General features: G+C 38.3%; 1 protein-coding gene across 4 annotated transcripts; it reads left to right on the top strand.

The window, feature by feature from the left end:
* The first annotated feature begins 369 nt into the window (after positions 1-369).
* On the top strand, positions 370-27765 carry LOC125381173 (sodium- and chloride-dependent glycine transporter 1-like). 4 transcript variants are annotated; one of them, XM_048397660.1, is made up of 14 exons: positions 370-415; positions 12759-12972; positions 13193-13324; positions 14786-15116; positions 15627-15759; positions 15890-16024; positions 17443-17546; positions 20896-21020; positions 24423-24535; positions 24949-25080; positions 25915-26014; positions 26356-26456; positions 26551-26718; positions 27066-27765. In XM_048397660.1, exons 2-14 carry the CDS (start codon positions 12762-12764, stop codon positions 27198-27200), a joined length of 1920 nt encoding a protein of 639 aa, XP_048253617.1. In that variant the 5' UTR covers positions 370-415; positions 12759-12761; the 3' UTR covers positions 27201-27765. The 4 variants fall into 4 exon arrangements, with proteins under 4 accessions (XP_048253617.1, XP_048253616.1, XP_048253615.1 ...); XM_048397659.1 differs by lacking the exon at positions 370-415 and adding an exon at positions 2979-3054; XM_048397658.1 differs by lacking the exon at positions 370-415 and adding an exon at positions 8875-8928.

The raw sequence follows: 27765 nt of genomic DNA, 5'->3' as shown, positions 1-27765 counted from the left end.
GCAGCCTTTTTAAGTCTATGGGAAAACAGTTGGTTGTGAGTAACCCGAAGAGCCATACTTTTTTTTGAAAAAACAAAAAACATTTCATGAATTGGACAAGGTCTGTACAAACCTGGTGTTTGAAACTGTGTTTGCCAGTTTTTGATACACACGTATTCGGCCTTTTCAAATTCAGTTTCAAACGCCGTATTAGTGTGACACAAACTCTCTTGTTTAAATCCAATGAAAAGCCATATGAACAGGAGCACATTTACGAGACACAATATCACCACCTGTTACACAATAGCGGAAGCAGGTCAAATTACGACCACGGCCCTTTCTAGGCTTTCTAACAGCTTAAACATAGACACCAGATTATATCTAGACTGACGAGTTGGGCCGGGTCTAGGAGCTTGGAGGTATTTACACGCTAAAGGTACGTTGTCTGAAGCATGTAATCTCTCTCTCGTTCATTATTGTTGTTTTTGTTTAACGCCGCACTCAGCAATATTCCAGCAAAGTTCCCCACTTTTACTATGAGTAAAAATTAGACAATTAAAATAAACTTGTGGTAATTTCTTTTGGTTGAGTAACATGGATACTTAGTCCTGTTGTTTGCTTGTATTTAATTACTCATCTGTGTATATGTGCGTCTGGTTAAGCGATTTTTGCTGATTTTTCTGCTTTCGTAAGTTTTAAATGTAGTTGGAATTTTAGTGTTTAAGGATGTGTCTGTGTCAGGTGGAGGTTTGTCTCGTATGTATTTGTCTGGTAGTGGTGTTTGTGGTATATGTTTTATGTATGAGTTTAAGCAAATGTTTTAGGTAAGAGGCTTGTGTGGTGTTTACCTTTAGTTTTTCTGCGTATTGTTTTAGGTTTTTTTTGTATGGTCATATTTTGTTATGATTGTTGGATATATATATATATATATATATATATATATATATATATATATATATATATATATGATGTTGTGCCCCAGCCAAGTTCTTGAGGCTAATCTGTTGTCTTCGGGGGAGTATTGATGTAGTGCCAGATAATAAGAGAAATGTAAATATGGAGATACCAGGTCCGGTTCCCATGGCTATTTTTATGGCTTTGTATTGTATGGAGTTTGGTATATTATAATTAGTAATATGGAGTTTCTAATTTTCAACTTTCCCTTTATGTCGAGCAATATTCCATCAGCTTAAAACCTTAGAGATACAACCTTTCCACTAAGATTTCAAAGAGCGTCATACGACTCTTGCTCAGAAGTTGTTAGATCAAGGATACGACATTCAAGGCCCCAGTAGAACTTTCAAAATGTCTTATGGTAAGCATGTGGAGGTCATTTCCAATTTTGACTTGTACCATATGATCCCGTGGTTTGTTTTCAGGTGAATAATTTACTTGCCTTTGCATGTGTTTGTGACAGGAGCCACCACTGGGCCAGGAAACGCTCGACTTTTCGCGAACACTTGGCATCACCACCATTTGATAGTGATTCATGAAACACACTTTTGAATATGGAAAGGGTCTTATCGCTTTTAGTTTTGGTTGGTTGGTGGAGCTACTGGTCTTCGAAAAATGGGCAGTTGGCTTTATTCGTTGATTCAAAATATTTCGTGAGACAGTTGTTTTAGAATTCCCCTTGATTCTTTCCACAAGATTCTAGTATTTTAGGGTAATACACAAAGTTTTTGAATGTTTTTCATTTGCTGCCCTAATAATTTCTTTATTTTTATTTCTTAAGTGTTTGGCCAATTGTAATTTTGAATGGTCTCTCTCTGATTTTTTGAGAGACTTTTTTCTTAAGTTTGCTTTTCGAGCATTCTTAATTTCTGTGCTCCATCATTGAAGTGGGTGGTGTGCATGGCATGCCCTGGCATAGACGGCATGGCATGATATAGTCGGAATCGTAAAATAGAGATGTTATAAGTTTTTTCGAAAGAGTTTTGTCGCTTATATGTAGATGTTGGGATACATTTGGAGGCTATTTAATGTATTATGTTGGTAAAGCTTGCATTACAGGTATCCGTGTCAATATTTTGTATGGTTGTCATGTCAATGTTGTGAGATAGTTTTGTTAAAGTTCTTCCAATTTTTTTTGAAGTTGTATTTTATTAGCTGGATGTTTAGGTCCAATGATGAGTCTAAAGCCGGAGATGGTATGATTACTGTATTAAAAGAAATTGTGATGGGACAATGGTCATTTGTCTTAGGTGTCATTATGAACGTCCAAGCACAATTTTTGGGGTAATTAAGGAAAGATCCACTGTTATTGGATTTTGCAATTCACTATAGGGAAACCGAGTGGATTGGTTGTCATTAAGACAAATTAAATTATTGCTATCTATCCAGTCTATTAGCATTTTACCGTATTTATCTGTGTACTTTTTTTTTGCCCTACAGTGGGTGGTGAACACTGGGGTCTCTTATAAAAAGATTCACTGGGTTTCGTGCTTGGAGAGGATATCCAAGTCAGCTATTGTAAATGATTGGTATAAGTATGGTATATATTTATTATTGTTAATCTTGGTTTTTAGATAGTATCATCATTATATAAGTTCTCATAGTTTTCTCTCCAACAATTCTATAGAAATCGAAAGTTGAACCTGGCCATATTATCACTGAAGTAACAAAGGACTCAAAGTTATGCCAAAATTCGTGTTTTTATTGCAGCCTTTTTAAGTCTATGGGAAAACAGTTGGTTGTGAGTAACCCGAAGAGCCATACTTTTTTTTAAAAAAACAAAAAACATTTCATGAATTGGACAAGGTCTGTACAAACCTGGTGTTTGAAACTGTGTTTGCCAGTTTTTGATACACACGTATTCGGCCTTTTCAAATTCAGTTTCAAACGCCGTATTAGTGTGACACAAACTCTCTTGTTTAAATCCAATGAAAAGCCATATGAACAGGAGCACATTTACGAGACACAATATCACCACCTGTTACACAATAGCGGAAGCAGGTCAAATTACGACCACGGCCCTTTCTAGGCTTTCTAACAGCTTAAACATAGACACCAGATTATATCTAGACTGACGAGTTGGGCCGGGTCTAGGAGCTTGGAGGTATTTACACGCTAAAGGTACGTTGTCTGAAGCATGTAATCTCTCTCTCGTTAAACCTGGCCATATTATCACTGAAGTAACAAAGGACTCAAAGTTATGTATAACTTGTTATCCAAGGCTAGAAATCTAAATCTACCTCCAGATTGAGCTTTTATTGCTTTTGATAATATGGTTGTCCCGATTCTCCGGTCCCGATAATCCTATACTACTGTGAAGTCTTGGGTTTTACTGATCATGATTTCTCTATCCTTGAAACTGTTCATAAGGTGTTCTTAAAATTGTGTCTTAAATTACGTAAGAGTTTGCCGACTTATATGCTGTATGATGAAACGGTTGATATCATTGTCAAGAAACGGATGTTGGGCTCTTTTGCTATATCCTAACATTGCCACAAAACGTTGATACACTTTCAGTGATTATTGACAGTCAAATTTTCATTTATGGGTGGAGTATCATATCATCCAATTCCGATAGGAATTGGAGCACCCCTTCACACAAACATAGCCAGTATACATGGTTTAACACATTCAATATAAGGTTCTACTCCTCACAACTCCAGTGTGGTTGGAGTTTGTTATCGCCTGTTACGTATTGCCTGTGTACAAATTGCTCCGCCACAATGAAGACATAAGATATAATGACGCAGACAGTGGCATATGATGATCAAACGTTAACATAAAATATTTAAGTTGCATGACAACAGGACAAAGTATAGACAATTTACAACAATACAGTGCATATATGATTTACTCAGAGGACTTACATGTTTGCTTCTAAGTTTTGTCTACTATTACAACTACTACCACAGTGACTCCGACAACATACGACTACTACAACAACGACAACATCTACAACACAACAAACTAATCACCGACAACCACTACAACTGTTACCACTACCACTACTACTACTACTACTACTACTACTACTACTACTACTACTACTACAAAAATGCAACTGGTTAATGTCTTGAACTACGACTACTATTGCTACAACTACTATAACTGGTAATAATATAATAATAATAATACTGTTAAAAGAGATCAACTTGGCACGTCTGTATGGTTTTACGCAATATCGTGCACAGCACGTCAAAGGACAGCCAGTATTCGTATATTCCGACAATTTCTGGTCATATTCAAATATAATCATAAAGGAAAAAACGTGGAGACATGTCGATCTCACTCAAGTATCAGCACGCACGCACGCACACAGCGTACAGAAAGGTATGTTTTCATGGGAGATGTAGGGTTGGTTGGTGTTGTCACAGCACATGTAAACAGAGAGAGTTCGAAACAAATAATCAATAGATTAAATAACATAGTCAAGGTTCCACGTTAAGCCGGTATTCTTTATCATTGTTAACATGCTATTTTTTTATATTAAAGAGTGAACATTCTAAGAAATTCCATATTCGTCAACTCAAATAATGCTTGTGTCACCGCCGGGCGTGTGACACGAATTGACTGAATAATAAATTAGCTCAGCGTTTCAAAAGGTAGCGTGTTAATGACTGAAATAGGAATTTTATATGACTCGTTTCAATTCCACCTGAAATGGTTCGTCCTGTGTGAAAAGCTCCTCAATTTTATTGTATACTTTTTATCCACCTAACAGTAAGAACGCACATCGAAATACCTGAACACTGCGAGTACACAGAATCACATGTGTATTGACATTTAAATTCACCCAGAGAGTTTCTCCCATGATAAGCTAAATACATACAGCTTGCCGGTTTGAGTGCGTATTAGTATATAGATATTGGAATAAAAAATAATAAAAATATAGTATGATGTTCATCAATGTATACGCTGTATATGTAGGCTATGTAATATCGCATCTAATTATTTACCATTTGCTTTGGAGACGACCCCCTCTTAATCTGGTTTCGAGAACAATTCGCACAACATCACAGTTGGGGATAAGTGTGATAATCAGTTGGTCACCGACCTGTGAATAAACCGAGGGGCATTTTCAATAGGAGATAATAGGACATGAGTAGTTATAACTGCTCTATCATAATAGTACCATCTAAAGCACACATTTGGCGAACGAACATCGTTATGTTTGCAATCACCTGGAATGACTCAAAACACAGCTAATAATTTTGTGTAAATAAATAAATAAAAAATTTAGCCTCCATCTGCTTGATTAAAATAACTACTCCCCATAAATACCCTCTAATCAAGACAGAGTACTTAGTGAGCAAAGCCGTAATCTTTGACACCATTATACTAAATAATCATTTCAAATCTTCCATTTCAAGAAGTCATATCATGCAAGTGACTGTGTTGTAGCCTTGGACAAGGTTATGGACTCTGCTTGTCTCACTGTGATATGACTGAAACAGTTGTTGACTGTGATGTGAAATGACCATCAAGCATCATTTACCGTCTGTACATTTATGTTTTAGTGAACAGTGAGAAAATTATATGATTATTTACATAGGATTAATTTCAAATAAGCCATAAAAAATATAAGCCCTTAATATAAGACACTCCCCCCAAAACCCGAGCCCCCTCTGAATATCAAATGGTCCGTCCCTAAGTGGTTTCATTTTATTTAGGGCAATGAGTGCCTTAAGCTCATGACCATTTGAAACAAGACCACTGGAATTCGACTGTAAAATCACCATGATGAGGGTCTGTAAAAGAAGGACCAAGGAAAAAATCATTGTGAAGGGGATTGAATGCCATTTGTGTTGTGTTCATTTTATTTGGATGATTAAGGGTAGTTTTGAAGTGGTCAAATGTGTTTTGGTATAGTCTGGAGATTAGGGCAGGGTTAAGTGGAGTGTTTTCGCACAGGGATGTTTGAACAGAATGGCAGCTGCTACAAATTCTATGAGTTTGTTCATGTTGCTGTATTGTTTTTTTGTGGTGTAATGATAGATGATGATTTTGTTTTGAAGGTTTGTATTTTTTGTACAAGGAAAGTTTTCCTTGATATTGTAGTTTTGTAGGTTGCATGGCGTGGCCAGGTTTACAGGTATTTTGTATTGAAGCGACTGGGTTGGTTGAGCTAATTGGTATTAGAGTGTGAGTATTTGAGGGGATAGGGGTGGGGGGGGGGTCCTTTTGCTTTTGTTGCTGGTTATGCTATTTATTGGTTCAGTTTGACCCTGACAAAGAGACTAGAAGGAACACTGAAACGTTCTTACAAATAAAGAAAAGGAATAAATAAAGAAAAGTTGTTATCCACAACAAGTGTCAAATATTCATGCCCTTCCAACTTTTATACAAAAGTATCAGTATAACAAAAGTTCCTATGACATTGAATAACATTTAATGCAAAGTTATGTATTTTACCAAATCTGAAACAATTTCGGTTTGCAACAGATAAAAGACTCCTGTAAATTTAATTTGCCATACTGACTTCAGAAAATGCGTGATTTCATTAAAAAAACATGAACATGCCAATATGTCAATTTACAAATCAATAGTGTGTGTGTCCACCTCTGGTTGCGATGCAAGCAACACATCTTCGTCTTATGGAATGGACCAGGCGTCGCACAAAGTCCTGTGGGATATCTGTCAATATCTGCTGGAGCATGTTTCGAAGTTCCTGGAGTGTCTGTGGAACACGTGGTTGACGTCGAGGGCGCCGATCCATCTCATCCCACATGTGCTCGATTGGTGAGAGATCGGAGGGGCGAGCCGGCCAGGGGATGACATTTACTTTGTTTTGTTGAAGAGAATCCTGACCAAGTCCAGCAATATGAGGCCGGGCGTTGTCATGTTGAAAGGTTATGCCTGGGCCATGACGACGCAAAAACGATAGAACAACAGGGCCGATGATCTCGTCGCAGTAGCGCTGCCAATTGAGATTTCCCTCTACCACTATCAAACGGGTCCTATGTCTTGCAGTAATCCCACCCCATACCATAACGCTGCTGCCCCAGAACCGATCTTCTCCCATGACACAATGATTGACATAACGTTCACCTCGACGTCGGTACACTCGAATCCGTCCATCGCTGTGGCTGAGGTGAAAACGAGACTCGTCAGTGAATAGAACTTGTCTCCACTGCATGGCCGCCTAGCGTAGTCGCTGTCTGCACCACTGTAGACGTACTTGACGGTGGTTTCCTGTCAAAATGGGACGTCTGGCGGGTCTTCTGGCGACAATCCCTGCACATCTGAGGCGGCGACGTACGGTTTGTGAAGATATTCGTCGAAGGCAAGGGGTGCTTCTTGCTGTCACTGGTGCTAGCTTGAATCGATTTCGTAGGTGTTGTTCGAATCCAGTTGTCTTGTCGATTATTGGTTACGCGTGGCCTGCCACTCCGATGATGGACTGCATTCGTCTGTTGCCAACGTTGCCATAAACACCAAATGGTGTTTCTGTTGACGTTAAATTGTCTTGCAACATCACGTTGACTCGATCCTGCTTCAAGCATACCAATGGCTCGCAGACGCTCATTTTCGGACAGGCGTGGCATTTCGTAATGTTGAATAATTGCGTAATTTTGTTGTTTTTCTGAGTGGTTGTTGTCAGCACGATTGTTAACAATGCTAATGGTATCCCGTTAACGCACATGTATTTATACCCATTCTTGGGTAGTGAAATGCATGGGGCTTGCATAAAAATCAACCTTTGCATGGAATGCATGCTTTTCTGTAGCAGTTGCGTTTTTGTGACTTGATTCCATACATGTACTACAATATTGAAAACCAAACTTTACTTGTCTGAAAAATACACTAAAATAGCGGTGTCACAGGAACTTTTGTTGTTGAGTATATATACCTGTTAAAGGCTTCAATAAGTAAACTAAACTAGATGTGTTACGGTTAGGCTTACATCATCCTTCTTTTTATAGATTTTTTTCATTTTTTTATATTTCAATACCCATACAAATACAGACTCAAACCGGTAGGGTGTATCTATACTTACACGCAAAAGAAACGCAAATCGGGTATGCAGTATACATGTTATTTATTTTCAACAGTAAAGACAAGAAATACTAATAGGGCAAGATTGACAAAAATTTGACCGAAGACAGTTTAATGGATTCAAAGGCGGATGACATAATTGTTTTTTTCAAATGTTAAGGGCTTACACAGTTTCGGGTCAATACCCCAAATGTCAGTCAATACCTGGTGTGACCACCATAAGCATTGATCACTGCCACACATCTCCTGTACATTGAGTTGATCAGACGATTTGTGAAGGCCCTAGGGATCCTTCTGCACACACCCAGAACAGCTGTGCGTAGTGCATCGGCAGTTGTAGGGACTGGGCGCACATTGTGCAGACGCCTTTGAACCTCATCCCACAGGTGTTCGATGGGGTTCAGATCAGGGCTGATCTTGAGGGCTGGCCACGGTAAAACACGGATGTTGTGTTGTTGCAGAAAGGCCATGGTAGCTCTGGCAACATGGGGGCGAGCGTTGTCCTGCTGGAAAATGTGTTGTTGATGTTGTGCAAAAAATGGAACAACGTGGGGTCTGATCACTTGGTCGATATACCGCTGAGCAGTGACGCCGTGTCTCCGACCTTGACCAACATTCAGAAAGCACATGGGTCCGAGTCTCGCATTAAGTCCAATCCCTGCCCATATCATGACGCTAGGTCCACCCCATGGGTCCCTTTCCACAACGTTTCTGTCAGCGAAACGATCACCTCGACGACGCCAAATTCTGACTCTCCGTCTGCATGGGAGACACAAAAGCGACCTTCATCAGAGAAGATGACACGCCTCCACTCACGATGACGCTAATTGCGATGACCCTGTGCCCACTGAAGTCGTGCTTGTCGATGCCGTGGTTTGAGAACAGGACGACGTGCTGGTCGGCGACATCTGAGGTCTGAGACGTCGGATCACAGTGTCCCGGCTAATGTGTCGATTATGTGTTCCTATGGTTCCTAAACCACTTGCGTTTCTTTTGCGTGTGAGTATATTTTGCTAGTCCGAGATGGGAGAAACTTTCTATGTTAATTAAAACGTCTAGTTTGATATGCGTTCTTTCTTTTGGACAGGCACACAACAACATTGAGGGGGGTATTCACATAAGACGAACCATTTCAAGTGTAATTGAAAAGACATTAGTATCAGTCGTATTTATAACCTTTTGAAACGCAGACAGTATTCCGAGCTGAATTGTATTCAGCCTTCGCGTCCCACGCCCGGCGATTGCACCGCCTTTATTTGTGTTGACAAAAGAGAACATAGCGACATTGTTGTGAATTTTCACTCTTTGAAATGTAGCATGTTTACAACTGTACACATGCTTACAAAATTTAACATATTGATAATAGCGGATAAGGGTGTGTCCTTGACTATTTTATTTAAATCTGTTAATAAATTGTTTCGAAAGCTCACCATGTACATGCTGTGCTGTGCCAACACTTACTAATTCAAGTAGTCGTATATATCACACAATGACAGACATTACTGTTCATCTGTGTTTGTGCGTGCTGATACTTGTGAGAGAACGAAAACCCTACACGGTTTTCCTTTCGTGAGTGAGTTAAAATTTAACGTCGCATCGGCATTACTTTAGCCATATAGCGACGAGACCATGTTAATATATTTACAATTTAGTCATGCAAAGTTATATTTAAAAACAAGTTGTGAAACATATTTGAGCATACTATATTTAAAAACAATTTATGAAACACATTTGAGCATAACAATATGATGTATACAGTTTTAAAACACAGGCTATAGGCCACCAGTAACCACAGCTAGGCTAGGGGAACATAGGGACTTACATTACCTCTGCCTCCTGCATGATACCCCAGCAGGATTTACGTCATCACTTTAGCTACTAGTGGTAGTGCACAATACTAGCCAATATTAAAAAATTATGATAGTAATTTAGGGTTACATTTACATATGACAAGAATTATCTTCTGAAGAACCCTGGCTGGCTTCTTTTTCGTGTTGTGCATGACTAGGATATTGCGTGAAGCTAATATACTCACTCTCCCATTGACGCCCTGACTGACTTGACAACTGAACTCTCTATATGAAGTAGTAATTTTGTAAAATCGGCAGTAGTAGTAGTAGTAGCAACAGTAGTCGAAGTTCTAGACTAATATCAATGTTTGCTGTTGTTGTGGTTGTCATTATTGTTGATAATTAGTTTGTCGTCGAGTAGATGTTGTCGTTGTTGTAGTTGCAATTATTTTAGTACCTGTTGAGATTTAGGCGCATCAGTAATTCAAACGGTCCATACGACAATTTGACAATAATTGATATTAGTAACATAACCACTAACACTGCTTACTTGATGTGATTTCGTACATATGCTTTTATTTCATACATTGCTTGCTTTCTCATTATTGATATTATATGCAGTACACGAACTATAAGTTATAATTTATACATAGATATCACAATCACGATGAGCTTACAAAAGATCAGAGTCACATAAAGTAGGACACAACATCTGTATACACGATCGGGTCTTAACTCCAATGAATGTCTTTTCTCCTTGTCCAGTTGGTTATCTAGGGTGTTATATTTTTTCTATCTTGGTGACTGTCTTTGTCTAGCTTTTAACTGGAACATTAGAATTTCACTGTGACTTCGTTCCTGAATTGCTTGATAGGCATTACTTAGAAGTTGAAGAATGACAAAGTAGACACAATTTATGAAAACAGACGCATAACAACGGTTTTAGGATCTAAACCGAAAAGTCGCCTTTACAGTAAATAAAAAGGTTGTTATCCATAAATTGTGTTACTTTTACTTCGTCCCTTATTCACGATGTCAATAAATTTGCAGAGGTTGGGGTACGAGTGTCCAATCCGTTCATGTATGAATGCCATCCGCCTACGTGGTTTCTGGTACGGGACCCCTGGGTATGGACATGGATCCTGATGCCTCTTACAGGATTTTCGACCCATTATAAATATGTACCTGTTAGGTCTTCTTCGTGGATTGAACAGATGGATCCGCTGTCATTCTTCGCCTTGTCCCTGAGACTGGCCTGGTTTCGGCTGATGGTTTGTGTCTCTCTGTGGACATGGACATGTAGGAAACACAGTTCACAACTTTTGGGATATAATCGTGCATGCTTTCTCAGCTAAGATTTCAAACAGCATAATTGACTCGCAGTCAAAACCTATTTGATCAAGGTTACAACATTCAAGGACTCGGTAAAGCTTTCCATAGGTTTTATGGTAGACATGAAGAGGACATTTCCAAATTTAAGGCATCAGTGACAAAAATGATGTTCGATGCAATATCCCTATTTTGACATGTACGCGTGTTTTCTAAGGTGAACAATTGACTTGCCTTTGAATGTGTTTGTGACGGGTGCCACCGGTGGGGCAGGATACGCTCACCTTTTCGCGAACGTAATTTTTTGGTGGTGATTCATAAACACATGCTCATAATATAGTTGGAATCATACTATCGACTCTGCTTTTATGATTTCTTATGAATATGGAAAGGGTTTTGTCGCTTTTATTAACTAAATATACGCATGATCTATAACACGACTCGGGTTGGAATCTCACTACATTACCTCATAACCTGTGCCATGTTCCAGATTGTTGGAGCGCCCCCTTGTGTGTTATTGCTTATGTAATTTATGTGAATTTCCCTCGGGTTCTTTGTTAAATTTTCGGCTGTAACCACTTACATGCTGCACATTTTGGTCAGTCCTCGGGTTTCGCGACGAAGCTGCGCCTTCAGCCAACTGATTAGCACATTATAAAACTATTAGTTGATTTATGATTGTTAATGAGCCTAAATGCAATCGGTCTGTCTATTTATTTACTTTTTATTCACGTGCGTTATCTAAAACCTTTTTACAATGACGAGTGTGCTCCTCCCTGGGTGAGTCGTTACTCTAGCTTTGACGGCGGAATGGTTAGTTAAGCATCGTGACAATCCCCAAAATCTAAGCATCTTTACCTTTCGCGAACACCTGGTATCATCACTATTTGATAGTGATTCAAAATACATAATCACGATACAGTGAGAATCGTACAATTTAGCAGCGATTTCTTGTGTTTATTGAAAAGGGTTTTGCCACTTTTATTAACCGTAAACATGTTCACAGGACTTGGAATACAGTTAATAGTGGCATTCCCGAGTTACTTAATTACCGTCCCTTTCGCGAATCAATAAGATGAATATACGTGTCCAGCAGACCTACAGTTGTAACAATAGCTTTACCAAAACTGCAAAGAGTCTTTTATCGTAGGGCAATGAAATCATGTATTATTCAAAAGACATATGTCGGTTTTTATGTGATACCACATCAGGTAAACCTCTCAGACAAAACTGACAATTTCAAACATGTTACTCAATATATATATATATATATAAAAGAATGTTTAGAATCTGACACGTTTGCATTCTAAGCAATTGGTTAAAATTAAGGATTAAACACTTTTTTCAGCATAGTGACCGATTGGGCGTCTTCTAGTGGGGAGCGAGTACCAAAAACTGTTGAGAGGGATCTTATAAGATGACTAATTTTGAGATGAGCTAACAATAAAGCTCAGGTTACCTGTATTGATAACAGATGATGTCAAACATTGCCTGTTGACAAATACCCAAAGAACCTTTTTTTGCTTCATGTTGTATTGAATTGCTACAATATATCCTAAGGACGGCTTTTGTGCCGTTTAAAAATGTTTATTGTGTTAACTCACTCACCCTTGTCTTTAGTTGGCTGAAAATTATGCCAATCTGACCTTATAAGTTTTGTAATCAAGGAATCTTTTTTTGTCAACATTTTCTTTCTATCAAACGCCACAGGTCATGGATCATGTACACAAAGACGAAACAACATCATTTATTAATGAAATCTCTGGTGATTATGTGAAACCTACACCAGAAGACGAGACAGAATATAAACACGAACGAGGCCAGTGGGACCGGAAGTTGGACTTCATCTTGTCCCTCATTGGATATTCAGTGGGAGTGTCTAATCTATGGCGGTTTCCCTATCTTTGCCTGCGCAATGGAGGAGGTAATGTCTTGTTGATGACCTATTTTGTCCTACTGTTTCATGTGTAAAGGACTGTCAGACATTAATTACGTTACGTACTGTATTTCCCCTAAACAAAAGCATATGCACCACACCGATTGTTCCTGCTTTGCCTCAATAGTGAAGTTCAATATTACTAAACGAACAGTATTCACAAAATGAAGATCTACATAACTGAAGGATATTTTTTCATTAATTGTAGGGGCTTTCCTCATCCCTTTTTTCTTCTTCCTGCTTGCAATTGGAATTCCAATGTTTTACTTGGAGGTCTGTTTGGGTCAGTTCTCGGGAACAAGTCCGCTGTTTGTCTGGAAACTTTGCCCTCTCTTCAAAGGTTGGTCACATGTTTGATGTCGCTATTTTATATACATTTTAGCAATAGTACTTTCATTATATACATGACCACTCTTACCTAGATATCCAAAATATTACACCAGCCATGTAAAATGTTCACCTGAATCAATAAGAATTGAATAGAACAGGTTTTGGTCAATGATGTGTCAAATTTGGAAATGTGTTCTACGTGTATACAAACATTTTTTTAACAAGTCTCTTTGCTTCTCTTCATAGAAACAGCATTCTCCATTGTACCTCAAAAGTTGTAATTATGTAGACACCAAAGTCTGTAGCTGCTAGAATTTTGTTCGACATAAAAGAAAAGTTGACTGTTGGAAAGTTGAAGTCATCCCTCTTGTATAACAGCCTTGTGAACAGTTATTGTCACTCTTAATCTTTATGTAAACATCAAAGTATGAAACAGTTCATGTGGGTAAATAAGTGAAGGGGAACTGACTATTTGACCAACACTGAACCATATCATATCATAGATATAACTGAAGCTTAAGTTAAACGTCTTTGCCCAATTCCCTTGTGTTGACATTACGATTCATATGCATAAAGAAACAGATCAACAAAGAGGGGATGACAACTTCTTGCCTAAATCTCTTACCTCTAAGTGTCTTATGTTATCTATAAGGAAGTCAAGCATATATTGTTTGCTAAGTAAAGTTCGGATGAAATATGCTTTCATTTTCTCATAAATTGTCCTGAACAATCCCAAGGAATATATGTAAGCGCACACATATGTCTTGAATTTAAAATGAAAAGCCATACTAAGTTGGATGTCTTTTGATGGTATCAACAATAAATAGTACATTCTCACGACCCCGCCCCTAAACCCAACTAAACACAGACTGGAGCATTCAAGTAAAGCCCTGGCTTTTCCGATTCTATCATTCAGAAACATGATCATACGAATGATTATATGTATGCTGTTTGTGTGTGACGCTCCAAAGGATTTTATTCTAACTAACACAGTTCAACTTTTATGATTACAGACATTATAACACTCACTCGCAACCGGCGTAAAACCATTTTCATTCACTCAATACAAGAATATATAAGAGATAACATACATCAATACATGGTATGAGTGTGCCATTTAATCGCAAGAGAATGAAATAGTCGGGCCATTAATTCCCTAACACAGAATGTAATGCCACTGAACAACAACGACGACCGCTGAGCAGTGTCTGAAATAAAGCCTGAGAGTAGAGAGGTCAGATGACCGGGGCATTAGCAGATTCGTGACACCTAGCCATACGAAAGGTCAAGTTTATGGATTTGATTCTCTTCAAAAGTGATCTGATGACATGGATCTTTAGTCACAGATTGTGAAACAAATGTGGCAAGTATAATATTTTTATAAACATGTTATCCATCTATGGTCAACCCCGACTGGTAACTAAACTAATTATTTCACCAAAACATTTTTAGTTAACTTTAAACATTTCAGGGATAGGATGGGGATGTTGTATTGTCTCTGGGATCACAAGTATCTACTACGTGGCCGTACTAGCCTGGGTCATGTTCTACTTCATCAACTCCTTCTATCCAACACTACCCTGGTTCACGTGCGACAACTGGTGGAACACGGACACATGTATCGGCCCTGTGCATGATAATGGCACTGAGCTGAACTCAACAGTTCCAGTATCAACCTCCGACGTTGGTTATAACTACGATAATGCAACGGTCTTTCTGAGGTCTTCCATGGGCAACATAACTCTTAGAAATGTATCCAGGACTGGATTTGGTGACAAAACAGCAGCCGAGGAATTTTGGCAGTACGTACACTATTTGTTAACTTCCTTTTGATAAGGGTACACATCTGAAAACCACTATGGCATTTGCGTTTTCAAGATATTGTAATGTTCTCTGTTGCGATCGAATGGAAGCTTTGTCAGCAACTAGAGGTTGGAAATGAAAATCAGTCTTTTGCATATATCACCGGTAAGAGCCATAGCTAGTTAAAAGTTAGTTATCTTTTAGAATTATAGTTTATCACTATATCAGTGAGATGAACATCACCTAAAAAGACATGCTAACAGAAGCATTGTGGTAAATGGAGAAATAATGTTTGTTTTCATTCTTATCCCTGACTGCCTTGCAACTACTGAATATTTAGAATCACTGATTTCGAATGGCAGCTTATCTAGTTTATCCAAACATGGAACGGAATGATTTCCTGGTACATATTTGTTTTTAAATGAATGGCACACACCAACTTACACACTTAATTTGTGGGTGACGAAATTATAAAATTAACTCGTGTTGCTTATACACACATATCATAGGTACTACGTGTTACGGAAGTCTGATGGTTTGGACGACATGGGAACCTTACAACCTCATCTCGTGGGATGTCTCTTTGTGTCCTGGCTGTTCATTTTCCTGTGCCTAATCAAGGGTATCAAATCTCTCGGCAAGGTACTGTCATCATCTAGAGTACGGTCAAGTGTGACAATCGGGATCAGTCCTTCCAAAAGGAACTGCAAAGAAACCCAAACGCTGCAATTCAACAATTGCCTGCAAGCTTATGTTCCAATACATGTTGCAGGTGGTGTATGTCACAGCACTGCTTCCATACATCCTGCTGACGATTCTGCTGATCCGAGGCTTGCTTCTACCAGGTGCTGCAGATGGCATCAAGTTTTACATATACCCAGACTTTTCAAAGCTTGCAAATTATTCTGTAAGTCATATCTGTAGTTATGAAGTTTAAAAACCTTTTCATGTGTACCCCTTCATGTATGTTATGTTAGCACGGAAATTGATTTGAATAGCTTATCAAATATGGCACCTAGAATTTTTAGCAATAGAAAGAGACTTGACAAAAGACGTTGGGAGCAATGATTTTAAAATACCACACAAAAAATGATGATATCATATGAAGAAACACACATGCCGAAGTTCAGCTTCCTCAGTCTGGTAATTTCAGAGGAAAATATTTTCATAGAGGCAAAAATGAGAGAAACGAAGAGAACGATCAAAACATGAAAACATGTGTTTAGTTCCACTGCTAACTAAACGTATACCAAATTACATTACAGTTTGCCATGACAACTGCGAAGGCAGTTATAATCATGCAAAACCTCAAAGAATCTCCATTTACATATCGGTTGCCCTAATAAACATAAAACGACAATGCCAGAGAATAACCAGTCCCGATTATCCGCCGCAAAAGACGGAATTATTGTTTATGTAAAAAAGCAAAACAGCTATGAAAATTATATGAATGGGTCACTAAAAATAAGTGAAGACACCAGGTGTTCGCGAAAATCAATTTCGAGTAAAAGGCAAAATAGCGGTTACAATGTTCTGAATGGATCATTGAAAATCAGTGATGACACCAGGTGTTTGCGAAAAAGATAAGCATGTCCTGCCCTACCGGTAGCACTTGCCACTCGCACAATTTGCATACAAAATTACGTGTTTGTTTCTTGCCTGACACCGCACAGACAGCAGGCTCTGTCTGTTCATAATGAATAACTTGAACAGCTGAAACTTCAGTTTCTTTGCATCCGATGTTTATAGTGCAACCACATGCATTTTGTGAGAGATCAGCAAGAAGTCAAGTTCAAAACATACAATACACAAAAATCGAAAAACAGGACATATCCACAACTAACCAATCATATACCAAATTATATTACAGTGTTAACAAAAATGGCTAAGCAATGGCCATAAATATAGTAACAAATTTTGCAATTGCTTGCCAAAACAGAAGGAGACCCAGAAAACCACCATGCGTTGTTTGGTGAAATGCATACCTACTGTCACAAGATTAAAGTATCTAGCCTCTTCCACAGAATTGGCTATTCAATTTAATTGTTTCAGTTCCGTGTTGGTAAAACACAAGTGTAATGCGAAACTTAATACACAGAAAGCCTCATTTCCCTAGTACACATCTTGGAGAAGTTTAATGAATTATGTGAATAAAAAATAACTCCAGCTTGACCTTGAACGCACTTCATGTGATTAGCGACCTCATCACCCCGTGAGTAAAAAAAACATAGGAATCACCCATACAATTGAAATGTAATAAAAATAAATGTTAACATGCAACGCATGCACAATGATCATGTCCGCCTTACTTGATGTATCTTGCAGGTGTGGATTGAGGCAGCCCTGCAGGTATTCTTCTCCCTTGGAGCAGCCTGGGGGTCAGTCATCACCATGGCCAGCTACAATAAATTCCACAACAACTGCTTCAGGTGGTTCGAGTGTTATTATTGTCATTATTACAAACCACTTTTGCACACTTCATGAAATGACAAAAAGCATGAAATATTATATTTACAATATTCATTTTGATACTAAAATGCCCCATTTTCCAAGCCTACCTATGAAAACCAGCACAGAGCAAACAAAATATAGAATATGTACATTCTTTATATACAACTGGCCAAGTTACATTCTCAGTCACTACACTAATCGACAGCGTGTGCACAAAATAGTTTCTCATTACAACTTAACAAACAAAATAATTAATATAAATAAAGCGACAAAACCCTTTCCGTATCAAATACACCAAAGGCTAGAGCTGCTGGAATATTGCTCGACATGAAGGGAAAGTTGAAGTCTGAATCTTTATGCATAGATCTAAATATGAAACAAATGATGTGTTCTCCCTGGTCCCCTTTCTTTCTAGTTTGGATGGGTAAATCAGTGGAAGGGAATTGGCTATTTGATTGTTATTGAACGATATCAGATCATCAATATACCTAAATCATAAGTTAAACTTCTTGGCCAAATTATCTTGTTTGACTTTGCCTATCCGAGCTGAAATTCCGATTTTTATGCATAAAGAAACAGAACCGCGGGAAGGGGGCCACAATTGGTGCCCATGGGGATGCCTACTTCCTGCCTAAATGTCTTATCCCCAAATTTTACGTACATGTTATCAATGAGGAAGTCAAGCATTTCACATATTACTTTCTCAGTAGACTTCAGATGGCATTTGCTTTCATTTTTCACGAATTGTCCTGAACCTCTGAATATAGATACGTACATTGTCACCAAAAGCCTCATGAATCAAGGAATGAATGTTTCCTTAAGTTTGCCACATGATCATATTGTGGTCGGAATCGTACAATCGACTCGAGAATTCTATTGGATATGGAAAGGGTTTTGTCGCTTTATTTTCATATAACGATTTCATTTTATTTGAGGCCTTGTCAGTGGGATACAAACTTTTCATGTAGGGTAACCAGACAGCTGACAGCTGGCTTGAACAGAATGAGTTTATTCAAATTCCGTTTCCTATTTTCAAGTTTGTGCATTCTACCAATGGCAACATCACGCATCCACTCTGAAAGACACTCACAGGCTCCTCTTCTCTTTTGGCCCAATATTTTGGCATTTTCTTCGACAACATTCATAATGATTGTAATGCTGAAATCCAAATTGGTATGACGTTTCTCGCGGTATTCTGGTCCATATTCTAATAACTGACGAAGGTTCTCATTGTCAACAATAGATAAGTCCTGATAATATGGCCGAGGGTTGATAGCATTATGATGAGTCTTGGCATACACAAGTAGTGGAATTTACATCATGAGCAAGTCCAGGTTCTGCGGCACATTCCTACAAGTGAACATCCTGGATGAAATAGTGTTCGTATAGGAACATGAAATTGTTGGTGTTCCTGAAATTTGAAATATTGTTGGACATTTTGAGAATTTAAGGCACCAATTCCCTTGTTTGCAAAATTTAAATTAAAGAACGCGATTCTTTTCATCCAATTATTTTCTCTAAATATACAATAAGGTCGACTGCATGTTACAGTATTATAATTAGGGCTATATTTGAATTCAGGATCACTTATCAAAATAGGATGCGATTGGCTTTTTTTGTGCAACATGAAGAAATACTGCATGGGGATGGGTTCGAAAGAAAAATGTCCTCCAACTTCAATGGACATATTTTAATGTTATCTGTAAATTAATCTTCGTTTTTGAAATAGAAGTTGCCTTCATGTTGAACATATGTCGATTTCATACCAATACTTAGATAGGAAGGGCCAACCGAGGACTGCAATCAAAACCATATTATGCAGCTATCCCGTCTGCAGCACTGTGTGTGTGTGTGTGTGTGTGTGTGTGTGTGTGTGTGTGTGTGTGTGTGTGAGAGAGAGAGAGAGAGAGAGAGAGAGAATCGGCTTTGTTCATGTCAATAAAGCTTCAAAACACTTTCCATATCCAGTAGAAATCGATAGTACGATTCAGACTATATAATAAGTGTTTATGAATACATACATAATTCTGTGGGTTTTTTTATCATTTTCTATATTTATTGTCAATTCTCCATATTTGGAAAAACATGAATCCTTTAAAAATTATATTCAGATGTTTTGTGACGCACAAGTGGGAAAGTGCATTAATACATATATAAAATGAAGCGACAATCATGGAAAAGATAAGTGGTCCGCCTCATCGCAAGTTTGGGTACTCAAGTCAAACAAGAACACATCGGACAGCATGGTGTTACTCTTCTGTAATTAAGTAGTCAGTATCACAAGGTGAAACGTTGTTACTCATCTTGTTTTGTTTCGGTTTTACGCCAGCAGACGATCCAAGGGAGTCAACTTTCAAGGGCGGTAACAGTGCATGAAACTTGCTTCGTCATCCCAGGCAATGAAAATACTGGTTTTTATTTTAATGACTGTGAAATATGACCTTTAATGAAATATGACTCATATTTTTTTTATATTACTACAAATGACACACTCATGTATACAATAAAAGACAATATATAATATCTGAATATTAAATAAAACAAAAAAATATACTGGGATGGGTGTGAGTTAATTATCATTTATCTTTATGCCGTAGTCATCAGTAATCCGATAGGGGCAGGCATACCAGTGTTTGATGTTGTCAATGCCTAACTCCAAGCTCTACTTTAATTCGGCTATTATAAGGCGATAGACTGCTGTCATGACACTTTGTTAGGGCGTAGATCCTGTTTTGTTATAACTGTGACATGTTCATATTTTTCACGGTCTCCTTCCCTGGTACAACTTGGAAACAAGTAGTTTGGGAAATCAATTAATAAATATGTCATTATATCAGTTCTCAGTCAGTTGCCCCGGGCAAAAGATACAGTCAAACTGACTGACCATAATGACGTTTAAATAATAACCAATTGAACTAAATAAAGTGCACACAAATGTGATACTTCCATGGAAATAGTAACACAATACCCTTCCGTATGCTGATTATGTGCAATAGAGCTAGCTAGATCTGGCTTTTGTATACGTTTCTTGATTGTGGAATATGTTTATTTTATGACCAAAAAAAAACAGTCATGGTGCAGGACTATGGAAATAGTAACACAAATAATTAGTAAAATATTAACGTGTCATCTAAAAGTCATCAGGTGAGAGGTTTTAAGAAGTAAACAACAATTGTAAAATACAAGATATCAAAATGAGTATAAATTGTACGAAAGAAATATATAAATCAAATCATTTGTTTACATTATATATTAATATATGTATTAATGATCAAGTAAACGTTACCACACACAGTATATTGTAGATGCAAATATAAATCTTCCCAGGGACGCCATCATAGTTACTCTTGCTGACGGTCTGACCAGTTTCTACAGTGGCTTCGTCATCTTCTCCGTGGTTGGATTTATGGCCAAAGAGGCCAACCTCAGCATCACTGAGGTGGCTACAGAAGGTTAGTAAATAACCATTTGTCAGTTACATCAAAAATTCTAATGTTACGAGTGAGTGTGAGTGAGTTGGGTTTAACGCCGCCTTTAACAGTATTCCAGTTATATCACGGCGTGACAGCTTAACTGTGGGAGGAAAGCCCGAAGAGATGGAGGTCTTAGACGTTTACCACTTCGGTGAAACCCACGAGCACGGGTATGGTGCTGACAAACCTAGAAACATAATCGGGGCGAACCGGGATTCGAACCCACAATCATAGGTTTCTGTCGTGCCCAAGGGACGCAACTCTGCACAGCGAATCGCGACTGGGCCACCCGTGCCCTCCTAATGTTACGAAGATGGGACACATCTGATGCTATTTCAATGGGTAAAAATGTTAATACCCGGGGGTAGTGATTTTGTAACAGTGTGACACTTACACCTTTTATTATTTGTTTTGTATACTGTAATAAGGATCATGTCACCGATAATCTAACATGTGCCTCCTTCTTAAGCAGTGCATTGTTTCCCCAACCTTTACTTTTTAGTATCTAAAGTCAATAAAGTCCCCTCCTCATCGTTTGTTGTGCTTAATCAGCATCTAATATATTTTAAATCCTCAACAGAGCAATTACAATATTTATATCTAGATGTAACTGTTTAGAATGGCCTTTCGTCTGCAAGGGTACAAACGGCCCCGAGCAGGGTGTTTCGCACGAAGGAACGCAGCTCACCTCATCTATGCCTGAGCTGAACACTACGCTCATTGTTGTGTTTATTATCTCAAGCATGCATTCTGCTCATAGTATATTTGTTGTTTGTTTTGTTTATATGTTGTGTATTAAATGTGCCCCTTCAATAAAATGATAATATATGACCAAATTGCAAATATGTATATTGGGGGTATTATTGGACGTAATTAATATTCAGTGAATACCCAACTGATTATTGAGACAACACATTAAAGTATTGCCCGAAATGCTAGAAAAATGCTTTTATATGATAATAGTTACGAATTCTATGAAAATAGCATATATCAAAATAACGCAAATCATCATGTGATTAGTCTGAAAAGGTACTTTTACAGGTAAGATGATGATAAACTTAGAAAATATTCGTGTATGGTCATGCATGTGTGAAACGTCCTATAACCTAACACCTGTCCCTAGGTTTTGACCTCACACCGGCCGTGCATTTTCACAGGTGCAAATGTCACCTGATTTGGGGGTGGTCTCAAAATATTTGCTGTTATTGTACTTTACTGAGGTATACGTTGATGGGGTAGCAATTTATAATATGTACTGCATTATATTTGCTTGTAAAAATGATAGCTGTGCAACGGGATGAGTATTGGAAGGTTGTGGTGTTTTGAATCAAGAAGTATATGATGTTCTAAAAGATGATTTCTTCAGGTATAGCATCTGACTCCACTGGTGATGAATATAAATCTGCACTATCACCCAAAGGTATGATAACTGGTTCAACAAAGCTGATATCTAGCAAAGACTACGTTGACCCTCCCTTTGACATGCGCGAGTTTGAATGTTGTGTTATGTCTTGCCACGAACCTTTAATAATTAGCCAAGACAGGCTCTTTAGGGTTGAGCTCACAACGTCTGACTGGCGTAGGTAAGACATCGTGACCGTATTGTGCCACCAGGACATATGTCCTGTACTTTACTGGTTTTTTATTCAGGCGAATTTTCTCCATGAGTTGAACTTGCGTTTCAGATGGTCTGAAGTCGACATTGCAAGATGTTATATAGTCGCCTTCTGACTACTCATGGTTGGCGCGACAGAGTCTGGTTCCCAACGTTATATGAACTGTTTGTTTGTTGCTTAACGCCGTATATTCCAGCGATATGACGGCGGTCTGTATATAATCGAGTCTTGACCAGACAAGCCAGTGACTGACAACATGAGCATCGATCCCCGCAATTGGGATCGATGACATGCATCAGCCAAGTCAGCGAGCCTGACCACCTCATCCCGTTAGTAGCCTCATACGACAAACATATATAGTCGCCTTTTACGACAAGCATTGGTTGCTGAAGATCTATTCTACCCGAGATCTTCACGGGCCGTTATATTAACTGACGTTATCCAGTGACAGTGACACTGGGGTTGTTAAGATTTAGCGGTAACTGATGTTTACATCATGAACACATCATCTCCAAACAAGTCCTTGTGATACTCACCAGTTTTCTTTTTCGCCTCGAAAACTAGCTCATATCCATCAAAAAGCCAAAAATCAAAAGGTTCCAGCGTGGAAAACAATGAGACGATTACCTTTTATCTGATGGCTCCATGGTGTTTTTCGTCCATCTGACGGTAGCCACATGTAGTTAGTGGAACAATTCTTATTCACTCAGGTTCCATCTAGGCCAATGACCTGGAAGCCCTGACTGCGATAGTTATGAATGGTGAGGAGATAATGTGACCTCAGACAGGATGGAATATTTTCCCCTGAAAACTGCTCGGTCATCGCCATACTCAGTGTATCGAAAATCTCGTGGAGAACAATATTTAATGCAGTCCGGGAAACATTAATTGTTTTCAATTTCCTCCCAAATTTTACTACAAGTCGGAGGTACCTTCTGCTCAGAAAGCTTGAAAACTATACGCCTAATCACTCTGTATCAAAGCTGTCTAATATCCTTTCACATCCCGGTTTTATTTTTGAGACCACCCATATACGTTCTCTGTTTTGTTAATCATACCGTAGACTTGTTGGTATGAATTGAAATCCCCACAGCTTGGGCAGTTCGGTAATACACCCTATCTAAACTAATAATTGTTTCCCTCTATCTCTCTAAACTTTTCTAGTACAGATGCAATGTCGAGGACCATGGCTATGGCTGTGCAAATGTAATGTAACATGCATAATGGGAGCAGTGTTGACAAAACAAATGCAGCATCATTTTGTTATTTTAGAAGACGCACATCTAGAATTTTCTCCAATGATATTTTTTGGTGCGGGTTAGATGTTTTATGTGGACTACTTTATTATCATTATAACGGAGTCACGTGCGCATTTTGCTATAGTCCGTTTTGGACAACTTTCATTCTTTCATCTGCTTTCGTTCGGATTTTTCTCCTGTAAAATTGTCGATAGGACTCCTTGTGACAGAAATACTTCAAATCACAGGTAGGTCGATCGATATTTCAATAGCAACAGTCTGTGAAAGAGTCTATCCTTTTACAACGGGCAAAAAGCATTTTTCTAGATTTCCGACAGTACTTTAGTGTTATGAACATTCCATAAGGACAGCTAACATAAACATCATCTAGTCATCTAGTCATATACATGTAGCAATAGTACTTTGAAGTAATTATTGGTTTTAACAGGTGTATGCGGTTTGCCAACGAGAATAATTTCGAGTGAAAGACACATTAGCTTTCTAAAAATTATGTTTCAATGTTTCAGGCCCGGGTCTAGCATTAGTAGCCTACCCAGAAGCCATCACCAAGATGCCTCTTCCCCAGCTATGGGCCGTGCTCTTTTTCCTCATGCTCTTCACGCTTGGCCTGGACAGTCAGGTAACAGATTTTGTTCACATTATGTCAAACAATAAGAAAGTGCCAATCATATATTCAATGTTAATGCCTACCTTTTTAATCACTTATTCTTCCACTGATGAATTACGAATTATCTCTGTATTGTTACAATAAAATGTATGTCAAATAATAGCAATACCTACAAATGTCGTATCCTTCTGCAATGAGATAAAATGACTGGCATTGCATGCTGTACTGCTGGCAGCAGGTACACGTTCCTTTGTAAATATATTAATGATAATACGAACGACATAACAATTTCATAATCATAAGACATGTCACCTGAAGAGCACGTGGTTCAATTGTGACAATATCATAAACATGCGTCTACGAATCACTATCAATTAGTGATGGTTCAAGGTGTTCAACGTAATGTCTTAATTCTGTAATTCCAGTTTGGGATGTTTGAAAACCTTGTGGCAGGAATTATCGACGCCTTCCCACACAAGTTACAGCGTTACAGGACCTTCGTAACTGGAGGAATGGCCATTCTCTTCTTCCTGGTTTCGCTGCCATTAACGCTAAATGTATGTCCCCAATATGAAATATTACGCATTACAAAGATCAGAAATGATTATTGAATGCATCCTTATAACCACGTTTCAGCTTGGCTTAACCAAAAACACATACACATTTCCACACAATAGTAACAAACAAAAGTGTTGTGTGTAAAAGTTATTGTTCAATATCAAAATAAACTTACCAATACATTGAAACGCTGTTCGATTATAACCGATTACCATGGAACAGAATGAAAAAGTATCACATGGAAAGAGTATTACTCGGTTGCGTAATGAAACAAAAAGCGACAAAATATAAACACTTCCATAATTGTAAGAAATTTGGACATCAACCAATGTACCTAAAAAAATTGAAATGCAGACACCAAAGGCTGGAGCTACTGGATAATTGCTCGACGTTAATGGAAAGTTGAAACTATTTGAAAGTTGAGGTCATCACTTTTGTCGTACAGTCTTGTGGATAGCTTTTGTCACTCTGAATTTTTATGCATAGATCTAAATATGAAATAGATCAGGCGGTTTCACTGGTCTCTTTTATTTCTAATTCAGGTGGTGTAAATTAATACCATTAATCATGAACACAACAAAAGCAATGTAAACTGTTGCCGCACTCAGAAAAGAAATGCCACTGCTCTGAGTAGTGAGTGTGCCTCCGTTAGCAGTCACAACCTCTCTGCTACGACTGGGCATGTTTCTGACCAAATATAATGCTGCAAGTATAGATCCACACACAAACTTGTTACATGCAAAAGGGTACTGTTTCTCTTAGCATTTGAATCTCAACAAACCTTCCAGTTTCACATTACTCACATAGTTGTATTAAAACAAAATGCATTCCAGGGAGGTATCTACATCTTCCAGTTAATGGATTGGTTTACTTCCGCCTTTTGTTTGGTCATCACCGGGCTTCTCGAATCTGTCATCATTGGTTGGATATATGGTAAGGTTCATGAACCGCGAACTGATTTCAACTAAGAGGATATTGTGTCCTGTAAATACTGTTATTCTACGTATTCTTTGGCGCCGCACACTAAGAACAGAACCAATACAATGACCTATCAGAAATATATCTCAGTTACACCATGTAAACATGTCTTTAAATCATTAATCCCAAACGTCAAATGAAGAAATTGTCTCGTAGGATTTGTTTCATGTATGCTTTTTTCTAAAAGTTGATTTGTGCCTTTACATGACAAGCTATAGAAACTCAAGTTACATGTACATGTGCATGACTGGATATTTTGCGTGAACATGGTAGCTGACATTGAGTTTGTTTCCCAGGCGTACATCGTTTTGGCCGTGACATAGAGCTGATGCTGGGAAGACGACCGGGTGTCATTATGCGTTTCTGCTGGTGTATCTCTAACCCTATCATCCTGTTGGTAAGACTTTAAGATGGTATTCCTCCCTCATAAGGGAAAACAGATTACCACAATTATGGATATCAGTAAACTAATCTTGTTTTCTAATCCACAGATGGTATTTTTTGTGACTGTGACTGGTTACCAGATGCCCACATACGACGGGTACACGTACCCTACTGCAGCGCGGGGCATGGGGTTCCTGTTCTCCATGCTACCTATCTTCCCTATACCTATAGTTATGGTATGGGAGCTCAGCAGGGCCAAAGGGACATTATGGCAGGTCAGTTAATATTGTACCATTACTTGTGCCGCACAATCTAATAAACTGTTATTAGAATGCGATCCTACCTACAATCGACCTTGCTCATAGTTAAGAATGAAAATATTTATGATTAAAATATGTGTTGAATACCATGCATTTGTAGTTGGAGGAAAATAACTGTACTTCATTTGTCAAGCATCATGTAGTTTGACAGTTGGCTTGGATTAAAAACTTCTTACATCATGTTCAGAACTAGTGACTATAAAATGTTGAACTTTAGCTAGTGCAAAGTACAAGTATGACTATTTTTTTAAAGTGTTATATTGCTCTCTGCAGATACATCGTTTTTGTTTCTTTGATTGCAGAGGTTCTACCAGACACTACGGCCTTCAAAGGATTGGAAACCTGCTCTGAAAGATTACCAGCCCGATTACCAGACGGACAATCACGAGTTTGTGTTGCCGTTGACGTCTCTCATGCCTTGTAGGGAGACCAAATAGAATCCTGTCAGTTATCGAAGCTTGACTTATTTTTGCATGATACATCTTTGTAGTAACCATGTTGTATCCTAATGTTTTGTTAGTAAACATGGGCGGTAATGTTAGTACAAGCATGTGAAGGAACGTTCATTGTTTCATGTTATGCTGGCCGTCATATTGGTCAACCACATGTACCTGGTTATCAAGGCAAAGTAGCTCATATTCCAGGCCGTCACTTAACTTGGGTCTCTGAAAATATAATAACACAAGACATCTCTTTTAAATATGATAGAAGCAAGGAATTTGAATGACTTAACTGTAGACATCTGGATTTGCTAAACTAATAAAGACTTGCACATAGGTTCTTTTCCTAATTTTGTTTCAAGGTCTGTATAACAGACTAGTCAGGTTGGGTTACCGGGTAGTGCTATTTGTGACCATAAGGTTATTGAAATAAAGAGCATAGATGATTATTGAACAATACCTGTGTAAAAGTGAGCTTTATTACCTGCAAAATCCGTGATTGAAATTGAATATATAGATATGTTTGTATTAACATTCAAATAAAGTATATTTATATCACCAA

This window comes from Haliotis rufescens, unplaced genomic scaffold, assembly GCF_023055435.1.
Source record: "Haliotis rufescens isolate VD_foot unplaced genomic scaffold, xgHalRufe1.0.p SCAF_17, whole genome shotgun sequence".
Lineage (NCBI taxonomy): Eukaryota > Metazoa > Mollusca > Gastropoda > Lepetellida > Haliotidae > Haliotis > Haliotis rufescens.
This window is presented reverse-complemented; position numbering and strand designations above follow the sequence as displayed.